The sequence below is a fragment of the Vombatus ursinus genome, unplaced genomic scaffold (genome assembly GCF_900497805.2).
Source record: "Vombatus ursinus unplaced genomic scaffold, bare-nosed wombat genome assembly UNPS02010284.1, whole genome shotgun sequence".
NCBI classification, from domain to species: domain Eukaryota; kingdom Metazoa; phylum Chordata; class Mammalia; order Diprotodontia; family Vombatidae; genus Vombatus; species Vombatus ursinus.
The window spans coordinates 18,754,390-18,779,908 of NW_020950062.1; the positions used below are offsets into that span (position 1 = coordinate 18,754,390).

General features: G+C 37.9%; 1 protein-coding gene and 1 pseudogene across 2 annotated transcripts in view; one reads left to right on the plus strand and one right to left on the minus strand.

The window, feature by feature from the left end:
- NUDCD1 (NudC domain containing 1) overlaps positions 1 to 25,519 on the plus strand; it is a 105,546-nt gene that overhangs the window by 39,604 nt on the left and 40,423 nt on the right. Inside the window, exons 6-7 of one of the 2 annotated variants that reach the window (XM_027854042.1) lie at positions 76 to 283; positions 12,376 to 12,520. In XM_027854042.1, the coding sequence (XP_027709843.1) occupies positions 76 to 283; positions 12,376 to 12,520 (353 nt within the window). The remainder of the gene's footprint in view (positions 1 to 75; positions 284 to 12,375; positions 12,521 to 25,519) is intronic. The other variant, XM_027854043.1, reaches the window with a different exon arrangement.
- LOC114037189 lies at positions 7,855 to 9,084 on the minus strand (annotated as a pseudogene).

Here is a 25,519-nt window from a genome sequence, read left to right on the forward strand (position 1 = left end):
ACATGTATTTTTTTTTTTTTTTTTTGAGTGTTTGGGTATATAATTTTAATTATTTTGGATATTTTTTTCCTCCAGTAGAACCTTTGTATTACTGGCAGCAGACTGAAGAAGATCTGACAATAACAATACATCTTTCAGAAGATGTTTCTAAAGAGGACATTGAAATACAGTTTTCCCCTGATCATATCAGTATTGCCCTAAAAAAGCAGCCATATTTGGAAGGAAAACTCTATTCATCTATTGATCATGAAAGTAGTACATGGATAATTAAAGAGAATAAAAGGTATTTTTATACGACGTTATTTTTTTTATTGTCCATTGTTGCTATTGTTTCCTACCTGATTTTAAGAGATAATAATACTTAACATCATATTTGTTACCTGTATAACTTGTGAAGAAAAAAATAATCTGTTGATGTATATTATGTATCTGTGTCATTTCAGATTTTTGTGTGGTCTCTTGATAGTTTTTTGTGCATTGTCTCTTGATAGTTTACTTAATTCCATTTATTAATTTACTATCTCATGCCATAAAAGAGGGGCTTTTTTTGTTTGTTTTTGGAGAGGCAATCAGGGTTAAGTGACTTGCCCAGGAAAGAGTTTTACCAAAAAGTCAATCTTGTCATTTGTTCTTCTTACAGCATGCAATAATTTGTACCTTTTTTTGGGAGGAGAGAGGTGTTAACCCTTTTTTCCAGCAAAGTGGGTAAATGCATTAAATTGGCAATTGAATTCATGGTACTTTGAGGGACTTGAAGTTTTCATGTTTATCTATGTTTTCAGGACTTGGTGTCAAGAATACATGTGTTCAAGTGCCTCTGACACTTATTAGTTTTGTTACCATGGACAAGTAACTTGACCACTCTGAGACTCAGTTTCCTCATCTGAAAAATGAGGGGGGTTGGATTAGATGATATCTGAAGTCTCTTCTCTTACTCTATGACCCTGTGATCTAACAGGGAAAAAAAATGATTCAAGCTAGAGAACTAGAATATATTCTGAGAAGTGCCTGGGTAAACATTGTCCCTATCTCTCACGCTGACCTCTGCACAGTTCTATTGGTATAGATGACCTTCCAAGCAATAGAGAGATTAGGCAGCATTTTTGGATATATTCCTCCTGTCAGACATAGTTCTGTAATTGTCCTCTTCTCTCTACATTCATAAACTTATGGTGGGAAAAAAGGTATATTGGGGGGAAAATGGAAGGAATTATCATTAGATTGTGGACAGAACTAAAGATCATGGAAATCTTTAGTACTTGAGTTAGTATATGAGTCTTCAAACTGATTGGCACCTATAGAAATCAAGTTACTTAGTCAAGAAAACAATAACAAAAATAAGCAAAATAAAAGGATGTGTTGCAAAAAATCCACTAGTAAGTGGCCTTTAAGGAAAATATGCCTTTTCTTTGTAGTTGACGGGATAATTAATTTTTTAGTTAGGTCCAGCTCATGCTCTAATCCAGGAGTCGGGTATCTGTGGCCTTGAGGCTACATATAGCCCTCTGAGTCCTCAAGTGCAGCACTTTGACTGAATCCAAACTTCACAGAACAAATTTTCTTAATAAAAGGATTTGTTCTATAACACTTGGACTCAGTCAAAAGGCCACACCCAAGGACCTCGAAGGCCACATGTGGCCTTGAGTTCGAAGGTTTCACACTCCTGTAAAATCCATACTGGGTGTTTCCAGAGTTGCAGAGCAGGAGTTTTTCATTGTCAGAACTAAAATTGACAATAGATATATGAAATATATGAATTTATGAAATAGCTCTGAGAAAAATATGAAAATTGTATATTCATTTTTATCCCTTACATGGTATCTTACAGAATTGTTCTCACTGATTTGATTGTAGTCAAATCAAATCAACAAACATTTATTAAGTGCTTACTCTGTGCCAGGCCCTGGGCTAAGCATTGGACAAATACAAGCAAAAAGAAAGAATTCTTACCCTCAAGGAGTTTACATTCTAATGGGAGAAAACATATAAAAGGAAAGTTGAAAAGCAGGAAGGATGAAGGGAAAGGAAAAAGTACCCATGCTGGGACATGGTGGAGAAAGAAGTCCAGAGAATCAGGAAAGGAGGCCCAGAAGGAATTGAAGGAGTGATGTGGCTGCCCTGGACACTTTCCCAAAAGTGTTATGTCCCTAAAATGGAAGTTCCAGCAGGAACCAGTCAGTAAGAGAAAGGGACTACAGGGGTGGAGTGATCTTCCAGGGTGAGAAGAAATGTATTCAGAAAAAAGCAAATCAATAGTATTTCAAAGAGCTGCAGTCAATAGTCATTATTCTTCTAGAAACATAAGTCCTTTAAGTTAACCTTATTCTTTTTAATATTTCTTAACTTTCAATTTTTTCACATTCTCTCTACAAATTAGGTGAATTATGAAATAGGGATGGTTTATAAATACATAAAAGAGAAGTATAATCACTGTACCATAGCATGAGGTTCACTAATAACAGGTCATGCCAGACTAACTTTGTTTCTTTGTTTTTTTTAGTTTGTTTTTGTTAAGAAAAGTACTAGACTAGTAAATTAGGAAGATGTTGTAGTGATATGCTGTAATTGTTTTTGAGAAATTTGGCAAAGTGGTGTCATCTTTGCAGTTACTTGCGTTTGATAATGGTAATCATTTTACATGTATATATAGTCCTTTATAGTTTTGAAAATGCTTTCCTCATAGTAGTTTTGTGAGGTTAGAAACCAAAATTTAGAATGATTGAATGATAAGATCCCCAAAATAATATGGTTAATAAATTAAAATCAGTCTGATAAAGTTTTTGAAGTGTTTTGTTTTTAACTTACAAAAGAAATATAATTAGTTTTGATTGTCACTCTGCATCTCAGTACTAGAACATGCCAATTAGACATTAGTCTATCAGTCAATAAATATCAACTGCCTACTATGTGCTAAAGCACACAGATGTTGGTTATACAAATGTAATGAATGCATCAAGGAAGAGAAAATAAGGCCGTGTATAAATATAGACAGAATACCTATAAAGCATATAAATATGGAGCCTACAAAATACTTAAATGTAAGATTGGTTTGAGACGAAGAACATGATTTCAGAGCAGGCCTCAATTTTTACTTAAATTGTTAAATTATATAAATTTGTAAAGAAAGAAATCCATTGAAAATATTTCAAGAATTATGACCTACTTTAAAAAATAAAGCTGCCATCTAGGCGTCAGTGTTTCCCAGTGTCAGTCAGACTGGTCTGTTAACTGTCCCCCACACATGGCATTCCTTCTCTCCTCTGTGTGCTTTTGCCCCAAAGCTCTAGAATGTATTCCCTCCTCATCTCCACTTCATTGATTTCTTTCTTTTTTTTCTCCTTTTTTTTGGAGGGGGGGGCATGTGGATTGCCAAGTTTATTTTTATCAACTTAGTAAGAAATTTTACAGGTATAGGAGGCACAAAGGATGCAAAATTGAATTTATAACATAAGCAAAGAATAAAAACAAATTTCAAATTACAACGCCACCACAGTGTACAGCCCAGGAAAGAGATCTTAAGAACAAATGTTCTATTTCAGGTTTGGTCTTTCCCCTCTTGGCACAATGGATTCTCAGTTGGAGCATCTTCTACCACCTCCTACAAGAGTAGAAAAATGATCTTCTTGTCTGGTTCCCTTGTCCAGCTAGAGACATCTTCAGAAGCTGCACACTCAGTTACTGTTGCTTTTGGGAGAACCAATTTCAGGGTCTTGAGAGATCTGGGTAATAATATCCTAGACCAATATGTGTCAGTTCAGAAACTTTCTTTCTGTGGCACTGGCCAAAAGGGACTCTTTTCTTTTCAGGCACTGTTGGCAGGATGATGGCCTCCCAGTGACAGTTTGGAAAGGACAAACAAGCTGACAAACAATAAGATTAGGCAGTTACCAACTAGGCAGTGAGAAGGACACAGAAAATAAGGGATGTCAAAGTGCACTAACTAATACTTGTTAACTGTATTTGGGTTTTTGATGAACAGTAGCAAGAATCAAGAGTTAGCAGAACAGCATAGGGCTGGGCCTCAGAAGTAGGTAGAGGTGCTGGGCCATACATCTATAAATGTATCCCAGATCCAGTTTTAAGAACAAAACTTGGGGTGGCTAGGTGGCGCAGTGAATAGAGCACCGGCCCTGGATTCAGGAGGACCTGAGTTCAAATCCGGCCTCAGACACAGAACACTTAGTAGCTGTGTGACCCTGGGCAAGTCACTTAACCCCATTGCCTAACCAAAAAAAAAAAAAAAAAAAAGAAGAAAAAATCTTGTTTCATTTAGGATGAAAGTGTGTAGTGGATGGCAGAGTCCTACTCCATACTCAGGCAGCTGCTGAGCTGAGAACAAGCAATACCCAAGTCAGATTCTTGAGGCAGCTTGCTGCAAACTCCCTGGGCAGAGATAAAACACAACAGTTATCCGGATGAGGGGAAATCAGGAACATTACTCCTTTGGTCATATAGGAGAGGATTAGTTTAATGACCTAAGAATCAGGAGCACCCTGTCCCTGAGCCTGTTGCTGCAAAATCTCCCTGCCTATAGGCAACCTCCACACTCCTAAGATGTGGCAACAAGAAATTTTCAGGAGTTTCTGGTTGGATGGCAAGATCTAGGGACCAACTGACTGCAAACTTTGCTGTTGAACAATAGAATCCACTCACTTAAAAGGTCCTTTCTCAAAGTACCTCAATGGAGTAGCTGTCAATCACTTCTGTGAATTCTGGTTCTGGACCCCAAAGGGAAAAATAATGAGCCCTGAAACCCAGTCATTTGTAGAGTTTATCTTTACTATACTTAACTATATTCTGGAGTTTCCAAGGTCTTATGTAAACATTTGCAGATTACCACTTAGAAAATCAATAACTCATAACATATGTTTGTGTTTAACATTCCAGTTCAAGCATTGTCTTACCATTAATCTTTTCCTTATATACAAGAACCTAGTTTATGAAGGAACACAGAGGGAGCTTGAAAGAATTGTGGTTGAAGAAAATCACCTGACTGCCAGGGAACTGTGGCCTGCAATCAGTGGATAAACCAGGCCTATCTCAGGAGAGTAGAATAGACTGAGCAGTATTTCTGTGAATTAATTTGCAGAATCATGGTAATCTTTGTCCTGATTATTGCTCCCACCCCACCCTCTTGACTGCCATATCTTGGTATAGACAGATTTTTCCAGCTCTTTACATCAACCTGTGCTTGCTTTGTTTCCGATGGGTCTTGTCTTGTCTTTTCTTTTCTTTTCTTTTTTTAATTAATAAATTTATTTCTTTTTAGTTTTCAACATTTACTTCCACAAGATTTTGAGTTCCAAATTTTCACCCCATCTTGCCCCCACCCCAAGATAGCATGCATTCTGAATATCCCTTCCCCAAGTCTGCCTTCCCTTCTATCTCTCCCCCCTTCTCTTAACCCCTTCTCCTTCTATTTTCCTATAGGGCAGAATAGATTTTTGTACCCCATTTCCTATATTTCTTATTTCCCAGTTGCATGTGAAAACATTTTTTTTAAACATGTGTTTTTAAAACTTTGGGTACCAAATTTTCTCCCTTCTTCCCTCCCCACCCTCCCTCATTGAAAAGGCAAGCAACTCAATATAGGTTATACATGTGCAGTCATGCAAAACACTTCCATAGTAGACATGCTGTGAAAAACTAACTCTATTTCCCTTAATCCTATCCTGCCCTCCCATTTGTTATATTCTTTCTTTTGACCCTGTCCCTCCTCAGAAGTGTTTGCTTCTGATTACTCCCTTTGCCAATCTGTCCTCTCTCTATCATTCCCCTGTTCTCCTTTCCCCTTCTCCCCCTATTTTCCTGTAGGGTAAGACAGATTTCCATACCCAATTGAGTGTGTATGTTATTCCCTCCTTAAGTCAAATCCTATGAGAATAAGATCCACTCATTCCCTCTCACCTTCCCTGTTTCCCCTTCACTGTAAGAGCCTTTTCTTTTCTGTTTGTTGTTTGTTTTTTTTTTTGTGAGATGGTTTACCCCATTCTACCTCTCCCTTTCTCCTTCTCCTAGTATAATCCTCTCTCACCCCTTAATTTTATTCTCCAGATATGACCCCTTCATCTTCAACTTAACCTGTGCCCTCTATCTATCTATCTATCTATCTATCTATCTATCTATCTATCTATCTATATATATAGATACATACATATGATTTTTTCCCTCCAACTACCCTAATCCTGACAAAGGTCTCATGAGTTATAAACATCATCTTTCCATGCAGGAATGTAAACAGTTTAACCTTAGTAAATCTCTTATGATAGCTCTTTCCTGTTTACATCTTCATGTTCCACTTGAGTCTTGTATTGGAAACTCAAATTTTCTATTCAGCTCTGATCTTTTCATCAAGAATGCTTGAAAGTCCTCTTTGTCACTGAATGACCATTTTTTCCCCTGAAGAATTATACTCAGTTTTGCTGGGTAGGTGATTCTTGGTTGTAATCCTATTTCCTTTGCCCTCCGGAATATTATATTCAATGCCCTACGGTCCCTTAATGTAGAAGCTGCTAAATCTTGTGTTATCCTGATTGTGTTTCCACAATACTTGAATTGTTTCTTTCTGGCTGCTTGTAATAATTTCTCCTTGACCTGGGAAGTCTGGAATTTGGCTATAATATTCCTAGAAGTTTTCCTTTGGGGATCTCTTTCAGGAGGAGATCAGTGGATTCTTTCAATGTCTATTTTGCCCTCTGGTTCTAAAATATCTGGGCAGTTTTCCTTGATGATTTCTTGAAAGATGATGTCTAGGCTCTTTTTTTGATCATGGCTTTCAGATAGTCCAATAATTTTTGAATTCTCTCTCCTGGATCTCTTTTCCAGGTCAGTTGTTTTTCCAGTGAGATATTTCACATTGTTTTCTAATTTTTCATTCTTTTGGATTTGTTTTACAGTGTCTTGATTTCTCATAAAGTCACTAACTTCCAATTGCTCTATTCTAATTTTTAAGGAAGTATTTCTTCAGTAATCTTTTAGACTTCCTTTTCCATTTGTCCAGTTTTGCTCTTTAGGGCATTCTTCTCCTCGTTGGCTTTTTGGACCTCTTTTGCCATTTGGGTTAGGCTATTTTTTAAGGTGTTATTTTCTTCAGTATTTTTTTGGGTCTCCTTTAGCAAACTGGTAACTTGTTTTTCATGATTTTCTTGCATCACTCTCATTTCTCTTCCCAGTTTTTCCTCTGCTTCTCTTACTTGCTTCTCAAAATCCCTTTTGAGCTCTTCTAAGGCCTGGGACTGATTCATATTTTTCTTACAGACTTTGGATGTAGGAGCTTCGACTTTGTTGTCTTCTTCTGGTTGTATGTTTTGATCTTCTTTGTCACCAAAGTAAGATAATATAGTCTGACTCTCTTTGCACTGCTTACTCATGATCCCGCCAATTACTTGAGTTTTAAACTCAACTTTGTTAAGGTAAGAGTCTGTTTCCAATGTGGAGAATGTACTGTCCCAAGCTTCGGGGGTTTGTACAGCTGTTTTCAGAGATACTTCTAGGGACCTGAAAATTTTCAGTTCTTCCAAGGTGCTATGATAAGGGGCGAGGTGTTTGCTCTCCACCGTGACAAGTTCCACCACACCAGTGCTCTTCCTCGCCCCAGGACCGTCCCTCAGAACTGTGCCCCAGATCCAAGCACAGGCAAAACAAGAGATTCCTGGAATCCCCCTCTGATTCGCCACTCGATTCCCCCTCAGTCTGTGGGCCAGAAGCTCAGGACGCAGCCACGGCCCGCACTCGGGACTTGCGACTGAGACCTAGCTTTTTCTCTCACCGCAGTCACAGACTTTTCCCACTGACCTTCTAAGTTGTCTTTGGCGTTTGTGGAGAAGTCTGGAAACCGCCACAGCTGCCTGCGATTCAATCTTTAGAGGCCTGCTCCATGTTCACTGAGGGCTGTGCGCCCACACCGAACTGTGCTCCTCTCCCTGCCCAGCACGCTATACCTTTCTGATCAACCATCCAGGTTGTCTTGGGTTTGAAATTTGTTTCACTCTGTCTTTTTGTAGGTTCTGCTGGTTTAGAATTTGTTTAGAGCCATTTTTTAACAGGTATTTGGAGGGGTTTGGGGGAGAGCTCAAGCAAGTCACAGTTTTCGCTCTGCCATCTTGGCTCCATCCCTCCCAATGGGTCTTTTCTTAGAGGGCTCTGGGGCCTCCTTAGAGAGGAGAGAGATTTCTCTCCCAGTACTGGCATCTGGATATTTGAAAGCATAAGAGGAGTCCATGAATATGCTGGGGATACTGCTGCCAAAGTAGGTATAATTTGCAGCAGTGGCCTGGTACTTTTTAAGCTCCAAATATTCCGAGGTTAGTTTGAGCTTTTGTTTGAAGTGGCATGTTTGTGTCCACTGTAGTATTCTGCATCTGCTCTTGCCTTCTCTCAGGCCAGGAATGCAGCATATTCAATTTCAGAAATGCATTTCTCAGTTTCTTTATCACCTGCTGAAACTGGGTTTTTGCCACCTGTCCAGTTTTTCTGTCTCTATAATAGCTCTTTTCCTCTCTGTTTCTGCTTCTTTCTCTACCACCTTTTGTTTCTGTGCAGCTATAAGGAGTTTGGTCTTCTCAAAATTTCTTCTTAGGGCTTCTGGGATTTTGAGTTTTGAAATATTAGCCTATATAGTGAGCCTGGGGGCCATAATGTTCAGATGTTGTAGGGCTTGCTTCATGTTTCTTACTATCTGATCTGACAATTCAATATAAACTTCCTGAAGAGTGTAGGCACTGCAAAACTGGTTCAACTCATAGTTTATTTTATTGAAGATTAAAGTTTGTTCATAATCTGCAGTATAGTTCCTCATGGTACCAAATACTACCAAAGGAACCAATATATTAACAACTTCTCATGACCCAACCACTTGTTCCACAGGGCACATTTTTAACTTCATCTGTTTGTAGTGTTGTCTGCACAGAACTGTAGGTGGTAATAAAATGCAAATAATAAGATAGCCTGGTGCACTAAGTAAAGCTCCTCCCTTGAGTACACAGCAAGGTGTCCCTCCTCCATCCTGTGGGTGAAGGCATAAAGGAGAACAACCACCAGCCCTGCAGCTGCAGCCCCTGGATCTCTGGCTTGAGTCAGATTCATCTTGGCTCTTCCTGCTCTCTGCTCACTGGAAGCCCTGCCTCTCCCTGACATCGCCTCTGCTCTTCAATAGCCTTTCCCCTCAGTGGCAACCCATGGGTCAGCCCCTGCGGGCCCAAGTCAAAAGCCCTGTCACTCATTTCTTTCAAAGTATAGATCAAGTGACGATTTCAGTGTGAGACCTTTCCTGATCTTACCCCCCATATTGCTATTCTTCACACACAATACTCCATCTACTCTTTGCCATTTCAGTGGCTACCTTCATGCCTAGAGTGCCCTCCCTCACCTTCTTCTCTTAGAATCCTTTGTTTCCTTCAAAATTCAGCTCAGGTGCTACTTCCTTATGAAGCCTTTCTTGATTTCAAAACTGCTAATGCCTATCTTCCCTAAATTTATGTGAAATTTTTTTTCATGTGTTCCCTCTATATTTATATATGTTGATATAGATCCTTTAGGAGCCTTACAAAACTATTTCAGTTTAGTCTTTTAACTCCAGTGTTTAGCACAGTGCCTACCATAAGAAGTATTTAATAAATGGTTGAATGTTGGGGAAAAGACTTGGGGGATTTAGTGAACTGAAAATTATATTACAATAAAGTAATATAACAGCCAAAAAAAAACTAACTTAAAGCTACATTAAAAAAGAACAGTGTCCAGAACTGTGGAGATGGTATCATGCTGTATTTTCCCTTTGTCGAACTGTATGTGGATTATTGTGGTCAATTTGGAACATTTTAGGAAGAATGTTGACAAACTAGAGGAGGTTCAGAAGAGTGTGACCCAGATGGTAAGGAGAATGGAGACCACGTTGTTAAAGCATTGTTTAAAGGAACTGGATAAGTTTAGCTTTGATAAAAGAGGACTTAGGAACACATGTTATCTTAAATACTTTAAGATTGCCACATGGAAGAGGGATTCAAATTCTGTTGCTTGAACTCCAAGGGCAGAGCCAAGAGTGAAGGATGTAAATTGCAGGGGGCCAGATTTTGGGCTTGATGTAAGGGAAGAACTTCCTAATAGTTATATTGTCCTAAAGAACAACCTTGAGAGTATTAAATTCCCCTTTGCTGGAGGTCTTTAGGTTGAAACTTGGATGACCACTTGTTAAAATGTCCTAAAGAGCTGCCTTGGGATTGTTAGGCTTCCCTTTACTAGAGGGCTTCAAGTTGGTTCTGCATGACTCTTTGTTAAGATGAGCTAATATTGTAGTATACCTCAAAATTTCTGTATTCTTTTTCAAGTCATATCCAGGTCTTCATTTTCCACTTTGTGTTTCCTTAGAGAAGGTTTAGAGTATGGGTCATAGGTTGGTTTTATTAGTATATCTGGCTCAGTTCTCTTGTATTGCATATACACTGCTACGTAGCCATATACTATGTTATGGCTTAATTTTCCGCTTTAGACTGCTATATTATACCTTCAATGTGGAATTATCTGAATCTGGTGTTCTTTAGGATTCTATTGAAGTGCACAAGATTTGGTTTACTCCTTCATCGAATGCTTTAGACTGCTATAATGTAATTATATGTCTTAAGATTACTAGTTATAATTCACATTTTTGTAGCACTTTACTGCTTGCAAAAGCACAACACCCCTCTGCAGATATTTTTGCAGTTTTTCAGGCAAGGTTTAAGTGACTTGTCCATGAAGGCATCTAAAGGGCTTCTTCAGATTAAGATTTTCTGTCTCTAGGTCTAGTATTTTCATCAAGTAAGAGAACTATCATAGACTTCTGTGTAGTTCTCGTTGGTATTTTTTTTGTTTTCTCACCTCAACGCCTTTGGCAGAGTGGCTCTTCTCTGCTGTCACTGCTTGCCTCGACTCCCAGCTACTCTGTATAGCTGCATCAAATAGTTTATGCATTTGGTTTTTTTTGCTGCTTGAACCAGTGACTTCTTTTGGTTCCTTCCAGTATTTTGGCTATTCTAGTTGCTTGAGAATGCTATCAGCTGACCAATGAAGGGAGTTTTAGTAGATATAACTAAAGAAGGTTTTTTGTTAGTCAGTATTATGGGTACTAAAATATCATGTTTAGTTAATTGAAAGAGTTAGGGATGAGAGATTTAACTTTTTCAAATCATTTGGCATGAGTACTATTTATCCTCAGTGCAGAGGCAGCTGTCACAGATGGTGGGTGTAATAGAGAGCTGGCCTTATAGTCAGGAAGATGTGGAGTTAAGCCACGCCTATGACACCAGGGAAGATGATGCTTGTAACTCCTAAGAACTTTATTATTATTAGAGCAGTTAGAAGGAGTATACATAGACAGAGGGCATGGGTGTGAGTTGACTGTGATGGAATGATTTCAGAAAAATAAAATGGTGTGAGAATTATCTTACATAAAAGAGGCAAAAAATGAAGAGCTTTTACATGGAGGGGAAGATCAGAGGTGGCAGGCAATGCTGGAACATTGAAATTGGCTCAAAGATGGAATAACATACACACTCAGTTGAGTATAAAAATCTATCTTACCTTTCTTGGAGGGGCCAGTCATCTTGACCTTTGTCTTGCCACTGGATTCTCATGACTGGAGGAGAGGGCAAGGCTGAAGACTTTGCTCAGCTCTGCCTCACTTCAAATCCAATTCACACACAATCCAAGTCAAGACATCACACTCATGATGTCATCAGTCCTCTTTGAGAACGAAGGATGAAGAACAGCTATTTGTACCACTGTCTTTTGGGTCTGTCTTTTTGGTTTTCAACCTTTGGGTTTTTTCCCTTTTTAATTTTGTTCCCCTCTTCTTTTAGTCTGTGAGGTATATGAGCATAATTTTTGTTGGAGCTGACATTTCTCAGCAACCTTTCATAGATTTTCCCCTTCCCTACCCACATCAGTGGTTCTTTTGCACATCACTTTGTACCTGGCCTTTGATGTTAATCATCTAACTATTCTATACGCTACTTTAAATGCAGTTCATTCTACAAAGTTGTTACAATAAGCTTTTTCAAACATTATATGCTAATTTGTTAGCTCCTTGAAAAATCTTTCATGTCAAATATGGTATTTTACACATAGTAGGCACTTAATATCTGTGAATGAAGAAAGCAATCAATCATTCTTCTTTTCAAGAATGGGTGTCTGCTTATTGCCTGTTTTATCAAATCTAAATTCCTTAGACCAGTTTCTTTAACTGATTGTCTTAGCCCAAAACTCTTAGGAAAATGTAGTAAAAATCCTCTATCTCTAATAGATATTTTAGATGACTTTCTCCTGTGTATTTTAGCAATTTATGAATAATTTATTTCTAGACCAGCTTATAGTAATAAAACTTTTTCTCCATTAATCTTTTAGTTTGGAGGTGTCTTTGATTAAGAAGGATGAAGGACTAACATGGCCAGAGTTAGTATTAGGTGATGAGCAAGGAGAATTCATAAGAGATTCAGCCCAGTGTGCTGCAATAGCTGAACGTTTGATGCATCTGACATCTGAAGAACTGGTAAGCAATTTAAACAGCTCTTCTGAGTTTAAAACAGTCTTAAGTTATCTCTGGGCTATTATATACTTTTTGCTCATGGTATAATGTTCTTTCCTTTAAAAATTTCTGATTGGGTCACTAACCTTGAATATATGAATGTGACTTAAAATTCCTATATGATGCTCGTGTCTCTGTACTGTGAATGTGTTAAGTTTTCTTTCCTTGTTAAGTAGATTGACTGCTGACTATGATTTGTAGTTGTTGCTAAAATCATATTTTCACATAGTTCAAATTACTAATAAACCATTATCAGTTCTGGAAGTTGCATAACCCTAGATTATAGTATAATTTGTGTTGAATTAACATTCAGTAGATTTTTTAGGTTAAAAGGTCACAATATTAGTTCATTAGATGCTTGCTTCATAAGAATAGAGTTAACTTAAAATGCAGTGTCATATTCACATAGTGATGACTTGTGAAACTTTATTTTAATTTTTTTCCATTAGTCACAAAATTACAGTGATTAAAAATATGCTAATACTCTAGTAATGTCAATTGCTGTAATGACTTCTTTAATTACACTGAATGATGATAGATGACCTAAGGAGCAGAATGCCTTCTAGATATATAGGAAGTTTGTGGTTAGGTAACCTCTAAGACAGAAAGAAAATAGTTGACTATTGACAGTAAATAGAGAAGAAAAGGACAAATTTAGTAATATAATTTCATCATCTTGTTATAGCTAACTAGAAATTTCATTTGTCAGAACTAACATCTGTAACATGTAGAACCAACCAAACTTCAAATCCATAATTAAATAAGCTAAGTAAACTATTCAAAGGCAGCTCAGTGCTATTCAAGTAATGATAATAAGTGGGGGTGATTTTGTACATTGTAAATAATAATTTGGGGCAAATGCTGTACTGTGATGAATCTTTGATCTCATTGGTGTGGGTGCTCCCTCTACTGGTACGGTTTTCAATCCATCTGTGCATTTATATCCTTTGTGATTCATGTCCATGTCCTTTTATAAACTCTCTGCAGAAGACCTATTCAACAGGCTGCAGGCCATCCTCCTAATATTCCTTGGATATCAGTGTAATACTTTCAACTCTACATCTGTTATTCTACCCACCCTTCACTTCTCCCTTTTCTTTACCCTTCTTCCTAACCGCTCCTTTTTTTGGGATTGCTCTTTAGGCCTTTTACAAACATTCTGCTTGTCTTTTTTTGGATGCTGTCCAGCATTTGATATCTATATTAAAATGTGTTACCCAGAACTGAATATGGTATTTCAGGTATGGTTTGGTTACAGGTGGTATATTTCCTTCCTCATCCTGGAAACTATTCTTCTCTTGTTGTTGTTGAGTTATTTATTCATGTCCAACTCTTCGTGATCCCATGGACTATACTATCCGTGTGATTTTCATGGCACAGATACTTGAGTGGTTTGCCATTTCCTTCTCCAGTTGATTAAGGCAAACAGAGGTTAAGTGACTTGCCCAGGGTCACATAGCTAGTACTAAGTGTTTGAGGCTGTATTTGAACTTAGGTCTTCCTGACTTCAGGCACAGTGCTGTATCCACTGAGCCACTTAGCTGCCTCCTGTCCTTCCCTTTGTGCAGCCTAAGATTGCTTTAGCTTTTTGGGCTGCTATATTAAATTATTGCACTCTTCTCCTATGCTGGCTTTCACAAAAACCCTCCACCTGCTCAGCAATTGAGTGACCATTTTACTATCCTGTTTAAGCAGCTTGAGTGATTCCCCATTGCCTCTATGGTGAACTATAAATTCCTTGGTTCGTCATTTAAAGCTACCTCTTTTCCTTATCTCACAGCCCGTTGACATCGTCTCCCACCATCTCATCATTTACCACAGTCTCTGATGAAGCAGTGGCCCTTCTCTTTGCTAAGGCTAACCTTTCTACGTGGACCCTTTTAATTCTTTTTCCAGAAGGTTCCCCCTCTCAATTATTTCCTTCTCTCTAATCTTCAATCTTTTTTCTTTCTAGTGGTTCCTTCCCTGATGATTTAAACTGATCCCTCATTATCTTCCCCATCCTTAAACCCTATTTCCCTTAACTGCCATCCCCATAAGCCTTATCCCCAGCCATGCTACCTTTCCCTCCATTCCCATAAGCTAAAAATCTGTTGTTTCTCCTCCATTTCTTGGCCAGAATCCTAGAAAAAGCTGTATGCACTCATTGCCTCAACTTCCTCATCTTTTCTGAGTCCTCGGCAGTATGGTTTCAAACCTCATCATTCAACTGAAACTTCTCTTTTCAAACTTGCAAATGATTTTTTGCAAATGATCTTTTATTCTATATACCCTTGTTGCCCTTAGCTGCCTTGATTTTCTCTTGTTGAAATGCTTTTTGACCTTTCTATTGGTAATTATTTTATGTCAGTTAAATTTCTCACGAGTCAATGCCTCTACTTTGATTTTTTTTTTCTTTATCAGTGAACTGTTTTAGTAGTTTGATGTGGAGCTTATAGTTATGTGAAGTGTCTCCACATTTTATCCTTTCTTCACATTTAGTGTTGATCATGACAGTTCTAATGAGGCTGTGATCTGATTTGCACACACAGATCCACTTCTTAAATAGCTCCTGTGTCAGTCCTGAGATGTTTTCTGTTTAAGGTCCAGCCAGTTTCATTTTGGTTATAATGTTTGATTTTACCACCTAGCCTTAGTCTAGCTCTCTTCTTTAGTTATTCATTGTATTCAAGTGTGAAATTTCTGAATATTCTACATTTAGTCACATTGACTTCTTATTCATGAGCTATATTTCTGAATACTTTTATCTCTTTTGGCAAGTCCCACACCCTCCTATACACTCGTACATTGTAGCTGCTGAGTATCTAGGGAAATGTTGACTGGGTTTGGAGCATCTTGCCTGGTTTTTTTGTATAATTTTTCTAGTACTTCATCCTCTGCAACAGATGTTGACCCATAAACTGTAATGTAAATTAGCTTATGGCTGTTTGTTTGCTCGCACTCATTGTGAGTCCTGCAAGGCAGAATGACTAAATGTCCTGTGAAATAATGTTTCTGTTTTGTGAAATTATGTTTTGGTACATGAAACCAAATCCACAAATGTCTCTCATGGGGAAATTGTGAGTTACCTTTACATTAACCTACACTTTAATTTCCTTTTTAGCAACGATTCCAGTATGTATTTGACTCAGTTCCCCCAGTAGTCAGCTCTTTGTTCATATTTAAAGTAGCATCTAGGGGAAGCTAGGTGGCGCAGTGGATAGAGCACTCAGCCTGAAGTCTGGAGGACCTGAGTTCAAATCCAGCCTCAGACACCTACACATAACACTCACTAGCAGTGTGACCATGGACAAGTCACTTAACCCCAATTGTCTCACCAAAATAAAAAAAATAAAGTAGCATCTAAAGTTAATGTTTGCAGATAAAAGTGGGATTCTTAGTGTCATCTACTTCCCTGTCACATTGTCACTACAGAAGCAGAAAGAAATCACTACATAATGGTAGTTAGGAAAAAAAATATATTTTATTGGTTGAATAGCAATTATATTTTGCCAAATTTTTCAAGTCATTTTTTTTTTGAGTTTTATAAAGGACTCTGCTTTATTGTATTGGAAACTTGAATAGTATGAATAGACTTCATCTATTCACTTTTTTCTTTTTTTTCTTTTCTTTTCTTTTCTTTTTTTCAATTCAATAAACATTTATTAAGCACCTACTGTCTATAAAGTACTATGTTAGCTGCTGAGGATACAAAGGCATTATTTTTTTTTTAACATGTGTTTTTAAAACTTTGGGTTCCAAATTTTCTCCCTTCCTCCCTCCCCACCCACCCTCATTGAAAAGGCGAGCTATACATGTGCAGATATTCAAAACACTTCCATAGTAGACATGCTGTGAAAAACTAATTCTATTTCCCTTAATCCTATCCCGCCCCCCCATTCTATTCTTTCTTTTGACCCTGTCCCTCCTCAGAAATATTTGCTTCTGATTACCCCCTTTCCCAATCTTCCCTCCTCTCTATCATCCCTCTACTCTCTTGTCCCCTTCCCCTCCTATTTTCCTGTAGGGTAAGACAGATTTCCATACCCAATTGAGTGTGTATGTTATTCCCTCCTTAAGTCAAATCCTATGAGAATAAGATTCACTCATGCCCTCTCACCTTCCCCCGTTTCCCCTCCACTGTAAGAGCCTTTTCTTTTCTGTTTTTTACCCTGTTAATAATTTACCCTGTTCTACTTTTCCCTTTCTCCTTCTCCTAGTATAATCCTTTCTCACCCCTTAATTTTATTCTCCAGATATGACCCTTTCATCTTCATCTCACCCTGTGCCTCTATCTATCTATCTATCTGTCTATCTATATATATATATATATACATACATACATATAATTTTTTCCCTCCAACCACACCAATACTGACAAAGGTCTCATGAGTTACAAATATCGTCTTTCCATGCAGGAATGTAAACAGTTCAACCTTAATAAGTTTCTTATGATTTCTCTTTCCTGTTTACATCTTCATGTTCCACTTGAGTCTTGTATTGGAAACTCAAATTTTCTGTTCAGCTCTGATCTTTTTATCAAGAATGCTTAAAAGTCCTCTTTGTCACTGAATGACCATTTTTTCCCCTGAAGAATTATACTCAGTTTTGCTGGGTAGGTGATTCTTGGTTGTAATCCTATCTCCTTTGCCCTCCGGAATATTATATTCAATGCCCTACGGTCCCTTAATGTAGAAGCTGCTAAATCTTGTGTTATCCGATTGTGTTTCCACAATACTTGAATTGTTTCTTTCTGGCTGCTTGTAATAATTTCTCCTTGACCTGGGAAGTCTGGAATTTGGCTACAATATTCCTAGGAGTTTTCCTTTGGGGATCTCTTTCAGGAGGAGATCAGTGGATTCTTTCAATTTCTATTTTGCCCTCTGGTTCTAAAATATCAGGGCAGTTTTCCTTGATTATTTCTTGAAAGATGATGTCTAGGCTCTAGTCCAATAATTTTTGAATTCTCTCTCCTGGATCTCTTTTCCAGGTCAGTTGTTTTTCCAGTGAGATATTTCACATTGTTTTCTAATTTTTCATTCTTTTGGATTTGTTTTACAGTGTCTTGATTTCTCATAAAGTCACTAACTTCCAATTGCTCTATTCTAATTTTTAAGGAAGTATTTCTTCAGTAATCTTTTGACTTCCTTTTCCATTTGTCCAGTTTTGCTCTTTAGGGCATTCTTCTCGTTGGCTTTTTGGACCTCTTTTGCCATTTGGGTTAGGCTATTTTTTAAGGTGTTATTTTCTTCAGTATTTTTTTGGGTCTCCTTTAGCAAGCTGGTAACTTGTTTTTCATGATTTTCTTGCATCACTCTCATTTCTCTTCTCAGTTTTTCCTCTACTTCTCTTACTTGCTTCTCAAAATCCCTTTTGACCTCTTCTAAGGCCTGAGACTGATTCATATTTTTCTTAGAGACTTTGGATGTAGGAGCTTCGACTTTGTTGTCTTCTTCTGGTTGTATGTTTTGATCTTCTTTGTCACCAAAGTAAGATAATATAGTCTGACTCTCTTTGCACTGCTTACTCATGATCCCGCCAGTTATTTGAGTTTTAAACTCAACTTTGTTAAGGTAAGAGTCTGTTTCCAATGTGGAGAATGTACTGTCCCAAGCTTCGGGGGTTTGTACAGCTGTTTTCAGAGATACTTCTAGGGACCTGAAAATTTTCAGTTCTTCCAAGGTGCTATGATAAGGGCGAGGTGTTTGCTCTCCACCACCACAACAAGCTCCACCACGCCAGTGCTTTTCCTTGCTCCAGGACCGCCCCTCAGAACTGTGCCCCAGATCCAAGCATGGGAAAAGCAAGAGATTCCTGCCTTAGCCCTGGCAAAGAGATCCTTGCAGTCCCCCTCCAATCAGCCACTCAATTCCCCCTCAGTTTGTGGGCTGGAAGGTCAGGAGGCAGCTGCTGCCCCAAGGGCATGTGCGGGACTTGTGGCTGAGACCTAGCTTTTTCTCTCACCACAGTCACAGACTTTTCCCACTGACCTTCCAAGTTGTCTTTGGCATTTGTGGGTTGAGAAGTCTGGAAATCGCCACAGCTGCCCTCGATTCAGTCCTCTGAGGCCTGCTCCAGGGTCGCTCAGGCCTGCGCGCCCACTCTGAACTGCGCTCCTCTCCCCACCTGGTGCGATATACCTTTCCGATCAGCCGTCCAGGTTGTCTTGGGCTGGAAATTTGTTTTACTTTGGTTTTTTGTGGGTTCTGCTGATTTAGAATTTGTTTAGAGCCATTTTTTATAGGTATTTGGAGGGGTTTGGGGGAGAGCTCTAGCAAGTCACTGCTTTCCCTCCGCCATCGTGGCTCCACCCCCCTCAAGTCATTTTTAAAGCAAGGATTCTTAATGTATGGTCCATAAACTTGTTTTTTAAAAGTGTATTTTGATAATTGTATTTCAGTATCATTAGTTTCCTTTGTAATTTTTTCTGTTTTGTTTTATGCATTTAAAAACATTTTAAGAAGGGATTCCCTAGGTTTCATCAGACTGCCAGAGGGGGTCTGTGATACATAAAGGTTAAGAATTTTTTAAAGACATCCTCCTCCATCCCCAACTTTTTCTAGGTAATTGGGGAGGACTGTGTGAAATAGAGGTAGCTTTAGAGGATTTTTGAATAATGGAAAGAAAGAAGTCTGTTGTTAAAGAGAATTACTGAGTGCCCACTTGCCCTCAGTGGGCATATAAGCATGATGAAATTGCATATGAGGACAAAAGGAAAAATAAAGATTTGTAATACACACACTGGATAATAATGACCTTTTGGTATTGACTAAATAATGCATTCTTATAATTAGCAAACTGTAAATTTTACAATAGAGTTTGTCTTTTAAAATTCAGACAGTAAGTGACTTTGGGAGAGTAAGTTAGGAGCTTACTAAATAAAGTATCAATATGAAGATATATACAATGAAAAAGATGAGTTTTTTGATCTGAAGGAGAATGGTTGAGGGAAGAGAATTAATTGCCTTCGATAGAATTAAGGGTGTAACATATTAACATATCACATACATTTTTAGAATGGACACAGATGTTTTTACTGAATCTTTCCAATTCTTAACTACAGAAGAGCTCCAAGAATTATATATCACATTGGACAGTAAGCATGTTGAATTCATTAACCTTAAGATATTATATAGGCCACAAATATAAGACATCCATAGAGTACATGGCCTAGAGTCATGAAGATCTAAGTTTAAATCCAGCCTCAGACACTTATTAGCTGTGTGACAGTGGCCAACTCACTTATAAACTGCCCCAGTTTCCTCAACTGGGAAATGGGAATCCTAATGGCATCTATCTCACAAGGTTATTGTGAAGATTCAATGAGATAATATTTGTGAAGTACTTGACACAGTGCCTGGCACATAGTAGGTGTTTAATAAATACTTGTTCCTTTCCCCAAACCTGTAGTGTCACTGAGAGAGAAAACTGTTCTGGAGACCAGAAGCACTTCTATATATTCAACTGCCGTATTTTGGTGTTTTTAAACAACGGAATGACCTGTGGGAGAAAATTCAAAATAGAGTTAAGTGTTTTCAGAGAGAGAGTACATAGTGGCTGATGGACCATAAGCATAATTATTCCACCTCTCCCAGCTTGTTTTCACATCTATACAATTCTTGTAAAACCTATTAAATGCTTGCTATGCTAGGCACTGTGTTAAGTTCTAGGGTTTCAAATATCAAAAGAAAGATAGTCCTTACCCTCAAGGAGCAAAGAGTGAGCCTTCTTATAAGGCACGACCTCACCAATAGAGGAATGGTGGCTAATGGAGGGATTTTGGTCTAGGTAGGAAGTCATAGAGGTATGATCAGTTGATATATTTGATATGCCTTTTCCAGAAGTACTGTTGATTGGGTTAGGATCTTAATTTTTTTTTTAATTAAATTTAAGTTGAAACAAGTTGCTTCAGAAGGTGGATATAGTGTAGCATCATGGAGTTTTATAACCAAAAGGGACCTTAGAGAGCACCTGATACAATCCTGTTTTATATATGAGGCAACCATAATCTAATAAAATGACTTTTTCCATGTTATCCAGGTGTGAAGTAGAGGCAGACTTTTAGTCCAGGTTTTCTGACTCCAGATCTAATGTTTTTTCATCTACTTCACATTACTTGCTCCTAATCTTAAAACAGACTGAATTATCACTTATTGTTATGTTATTGAGGAGATTCATGTTTCATATTAGGGCATGCATTAGATTACCTCTGAGGGACCTTCTAATTCTAGGATTCTAAGATAAGTGGTTCTTCTCACTTGACCAAGAAAATTTAAAATCCTTTTGTTTATGAACTATTTATTTTCCAAATTAATAAAAGCTTATGACAGATGTTATACATAGATCTAGTACTGTTACTTCTGATCCCCATTGTACAAATGAGGAAACTGAGGCAAACAGTAAGTGACTTGCCCAGCTTATAAGTGTCTGAAGCCAGATTTGTATTCAGTGATTAGAAGTAACAGGACTGGGCCACCTACTTACCACTGTGCAACATCCCTGACAAATAATCATCTATCCTTTAGTTGAAGACTACATGGACATCAGCTGAAGACTGCAGGCAAACAGGATTCTACCACATTTTGATGCATCCCATTCCACTTTAGGGAAGTTCTGATTGTTAGGAAGTTTTTGTATATAAAGCCCATATTTGCTTTATCGTAGCTAGGTAGTATAGTGGAGAGGTGTTGAACAAATAGAAATGGGGCCCACTAAACCATACATAAGGATACCACATATTGCCTTAGTTTTAAAATGCATTATTATCTATGTTTTGTTTTATTTTTATTTATTTTGCTAAATGTTTTCCAATTAACATTTAAATCCGGTTCAGGTAGCACTTGGGAGTATTGTGGAGCATGATGTGTGTGACACCTCTGGTGTAGTGGAGATAGAGTGTCAGACTTAGAGTCACAAAGACCTGAGTCCAAATCCTCAGACAGTAATTGTATGACCTTGGGCACGTCACTCAGCCTGTATATGCATCATTTTTCTTATCTTTAAAATGGGGATAATAATAGCACTTACTTTCCAGGGTTGTTGTGATCAAAAGAGATATATAAAGTGTATTACTTTACTTTCTATTCATTGATCCTTGTCTTGCTCCAATATTTTTTCTTTAAACCTCTTTTAAACACTTGATTTGCATTTTAGTCAATCAATCAACAAATATTTAATTCTCACCATGCACTATGCACTGTGCTAGGTGCTTCAGGATATTGAGACCAAAGTAATATTGTCTATCAGAGGAAACAGTGCGTGTGTGTGTGTGTGTGTGTGTGTGTGTGTGTGTGTGTGTGTGTGTACAGAATACAATTCAGTAGACATTAAGTGCCTACTGTATTCCAGGCACTGTGCTAAGCTTCAGGGATACAAACAAGAAAAAGAAAAATAGTCTGTGCCTTTAAGTAATCTACAATCTAGTGAAGAAAGATATCACATAAAAGGAAGCTGAAAAGGGGAGTGGGGACAGAGAAGGTGCTAGTGAAATCCAAGGAGTATACCTGGTAGGAAATGAAGAATTAGCTGGGCTTCTAAGCCCTCTTTAAATTGGGGCATTAGGAAGAGTTGTTTTGTTTGTTTGTTTGTTTGGGTTTGTTGTTGTTGTTCTGCCTTCCAGCACTCCAATCAGAGAGGCTGAGGCAACTGAATTACCAAAGCTGATGCAATCTTAGTGGTGATGAGCTTTTCCTGGAGAGACATAATGATGCTAGAGTCAATCAATCCTAGCAGTGAAACTGATGGGAAATAAAGAATAAATGTAATGTGATTTTATACAAGGCATTTGGGGAGGGAGGGTATTAGCAGTTGACAACTATCAGGACAGCTTTCTTGTAGAAGGTAGTGTTTAAATTGCATTTTGAAGAAAGTAAGAAATTTTATGAGGGAGTATGTGAGGAGTAAATGTGTTTTAGGCATTAGGGGTGGTCATTACAAAGTCTTGGTGATGGAAGATGAAATGCCATTTATGAAGAACAAAGAAAGCCAGCTTGGCTGGACTGCAGAATATGAGAAAGGGAATAATATGTACTCAAGCTGGAGAGATAAGTTGGGACCAAATTGTGAGGGATTTTATTTTTAAAATAATTAAACTTTATTTTCACATTCATTTTGAAAATTTTGAGTTACAAATTATCTCCCACCCTCCAGTCCCTCCTCCCCCTGTGGAAAGGCAAGCAATATATCACTTATACATGTGAAATTATGCAAAACATTTCCACATCTGCCATGTTGCACATCCTCTCTCCCCTGAAAAAAGTAAGAAAATAAAGTGAAAAAAGTATGTTTCAGTCTGCACTCAAAAGTTCATCAATTCTCTCTCTGAGGTAGATAACATTTTTCATCTTGAGTCCTTTGGAATTGTCTTGGCTCATTGTATTGATGAGAGTAGCTAAGTCTTTCATAGTTGATCATTACAATATTGCTGTTACTGTATACACTGTTCTTCTGGTTCTGCTCACTTTACTTTGCATCAGTTGTGAAGGATTTTAAAAGTCAAGCAAAGGAGTTTATAATAGGGAACTACTAGAGTTTGAGAATGGGTGTAACATGGTTTGACCTGTAGTTAATGGAAATGACTTTGGGTGCTTTGTGGAGGATGGACTGAAATGGGGAGAGAGATGAATCTGCAGGCCACTGCATTAGTCTGGGTAAGAGGTGATGAGGGCCTGAACTAAAGTGGTAGCTATGTGAGTAGAGAAGGGGTTGCATGGGAGAGATGTTGTGGAGGTAGAAATGGTATATTTGAAGACTGCTGTCCTTGCTAGGAAAGTTCAGTAGAGAGGGAAGGGTTTGCCTCTTATATATTAGTGTATTAATTGGTGTACAATCTGTGTGTGTGTGTGTGTGTGTGTGTGTGTCTCTATGTGTGACACAGAGAAAAAGAGAACCTTACTAGATTGGGCAGGGATCTAGTCTTTTAAAAACTTTGCCTTTCCCTTAGTACTAATCACAATATTCCCAAAGATTTATGGAGCTTAATTTAGGCTTAAGGATTTGAGTTGACCTTTTGGTGAAGCCTCTAGACATTGTAAAATAATAACACTCAAATTTATGTAAATAAAAAGACAGTAGCTAAGCAAAATCCCACGGTTGCTGTCCTTGCACAGTGTATGATGAAAGTATCCAGTTACCTCTTGAAAAACTGTTATATATAGTGTTCAAGAGGGCAGACCGTAGGAATATCTTAAAAATTATTAACTTGCAAGTTTTGTGACATTTTAGTGCCTGGTGTGGCGTGTTGCTGAAGGCTTATATTTTAGAGGGAAAGACTTGCCATTGTACATCATTTTAAAGATTTTGCTAGGCTTTTTTAAGCTTAAATAAAAAAATTATGATGTATTCCTAGGAAAAAAGAAATAACCACATCAGACTGGTAGGGGGTGTGGCAAACTATATTTTCTTTGATGTAAATTATTTTCTTATAGTAAATCTTTAAAATGTTAATCTAAAAATCATAAGGTATATATTATAATAGCAACGATGTAGGGTTAGTATAGTGCACCCTAAGACATATAGATAGACTAGAGTGTGTCTGGATGTTTAGAATGATGAGAAGACTGGAGAATATTCCACTCAATGATCAGCTGATGGTAATAGAGATATTAAACTTGAAGAGATACAGTTTGAATGATAGCTTCTTAAAGTATGTGAACGGCTTTCATGTGGTAGAGTAATTAAACTTGTTAGCATGCTCCCAGCCAGAAAAACTAAGAGCAATGAATGGGTAGAAGCTTTAGAGATTAAGAGTTCAGCTTGATATAAGGACAATTTTACTAACAATTGTAACTGTCTCTAGTTCAACAAATATTAAGTATTTACCATGTGCAAGGTTATGGGGATACAAAGATAAAACTAAAAACAGCCCGTCTTCAAGTAATTTAAATTATGGTTGGAGAAGTACAACATGCAAACAGAAATATAAATACATAATAATTTGGTACAAATGGAGAAAGTATTAACTAATAGGATTAGAAAAGTATTCTAGAGATGATACGTGGTTTAAAACTTGAAGGAAGATAGGAATTCTGAGTGGTGAAGGTGTGGAGGAAAGTGTTCTAACTATACATGGTGGAAAGCCAAACAAACATCTGTTATAACAGTTAGGCTAAACAGTAGATTGTGTGAAGTTCTGGCACTGATATACAGTAAGTCTGGAAAAGTAGGTTAGAGGCAAGTGGTAAAGATGTTCAGACAGCAAGCTAAAGCGCTTGTATTTTGTTTTTTAGGCAAAAGGGAACCATTGAAGCTTCTTGAGGGGGTAAATGACATGGCCAGAACTATACTTTTTGAATCAGACATTCAGTGAATAATCATTTAAGTGTCTCCTATGTGTCAAAATATTGGGTGAAGAATGGGTTGAAGAGGGTAAGACTGATAGCCTGGAGTCCAATTAAGAGTCGGTTTCATGAAGCCAAGCAAGAGGTCATGAGAGTGTGAACTCTGTTGATGGCTGATGTGAGTGGTTGGCAAGAAGAGAGCAGATTCAAGAAATGTCGTAGATGTAAAATTGAAAGATTTCCTTATTTGTTTGCAGTCTGATTTCTTTGGGAGCATTGTTGAAACCTTCAGAAAGGTCAAGAATGTGGGCTGAGAAAAGACCAAAGCCACTAGATTTAGCTGTTAAGAAACGATCACAATTTTGAGGCCAATTCGTCCCTGCCCTCATTTTACAGAGGAGGAAACTGAAGCTTAGGGAGGTTAAGTAGCTTGCCCAAGGTTGCCCAGATAGTAAGTATCTGAGGTGGGATTTGACTCAGACCTTCTAACTCTAGCACCACTGCTCTTGCCACTGCACCTGACTGCCTTCTTTGATGACAGAAGGGCCTGTGTTGGACAATACAAATGGATAGAATGTACCTCAAGGAAGTTGAGGATGCTGAGTGACAGTGTTATAAGCACATCTAAAAATAGCTCTAAGAGGAGCAAAACATGTCAGCTCTTCCTCTGATGATCTGTGTTATTGAACAGGAAAAAAGGAGCAAC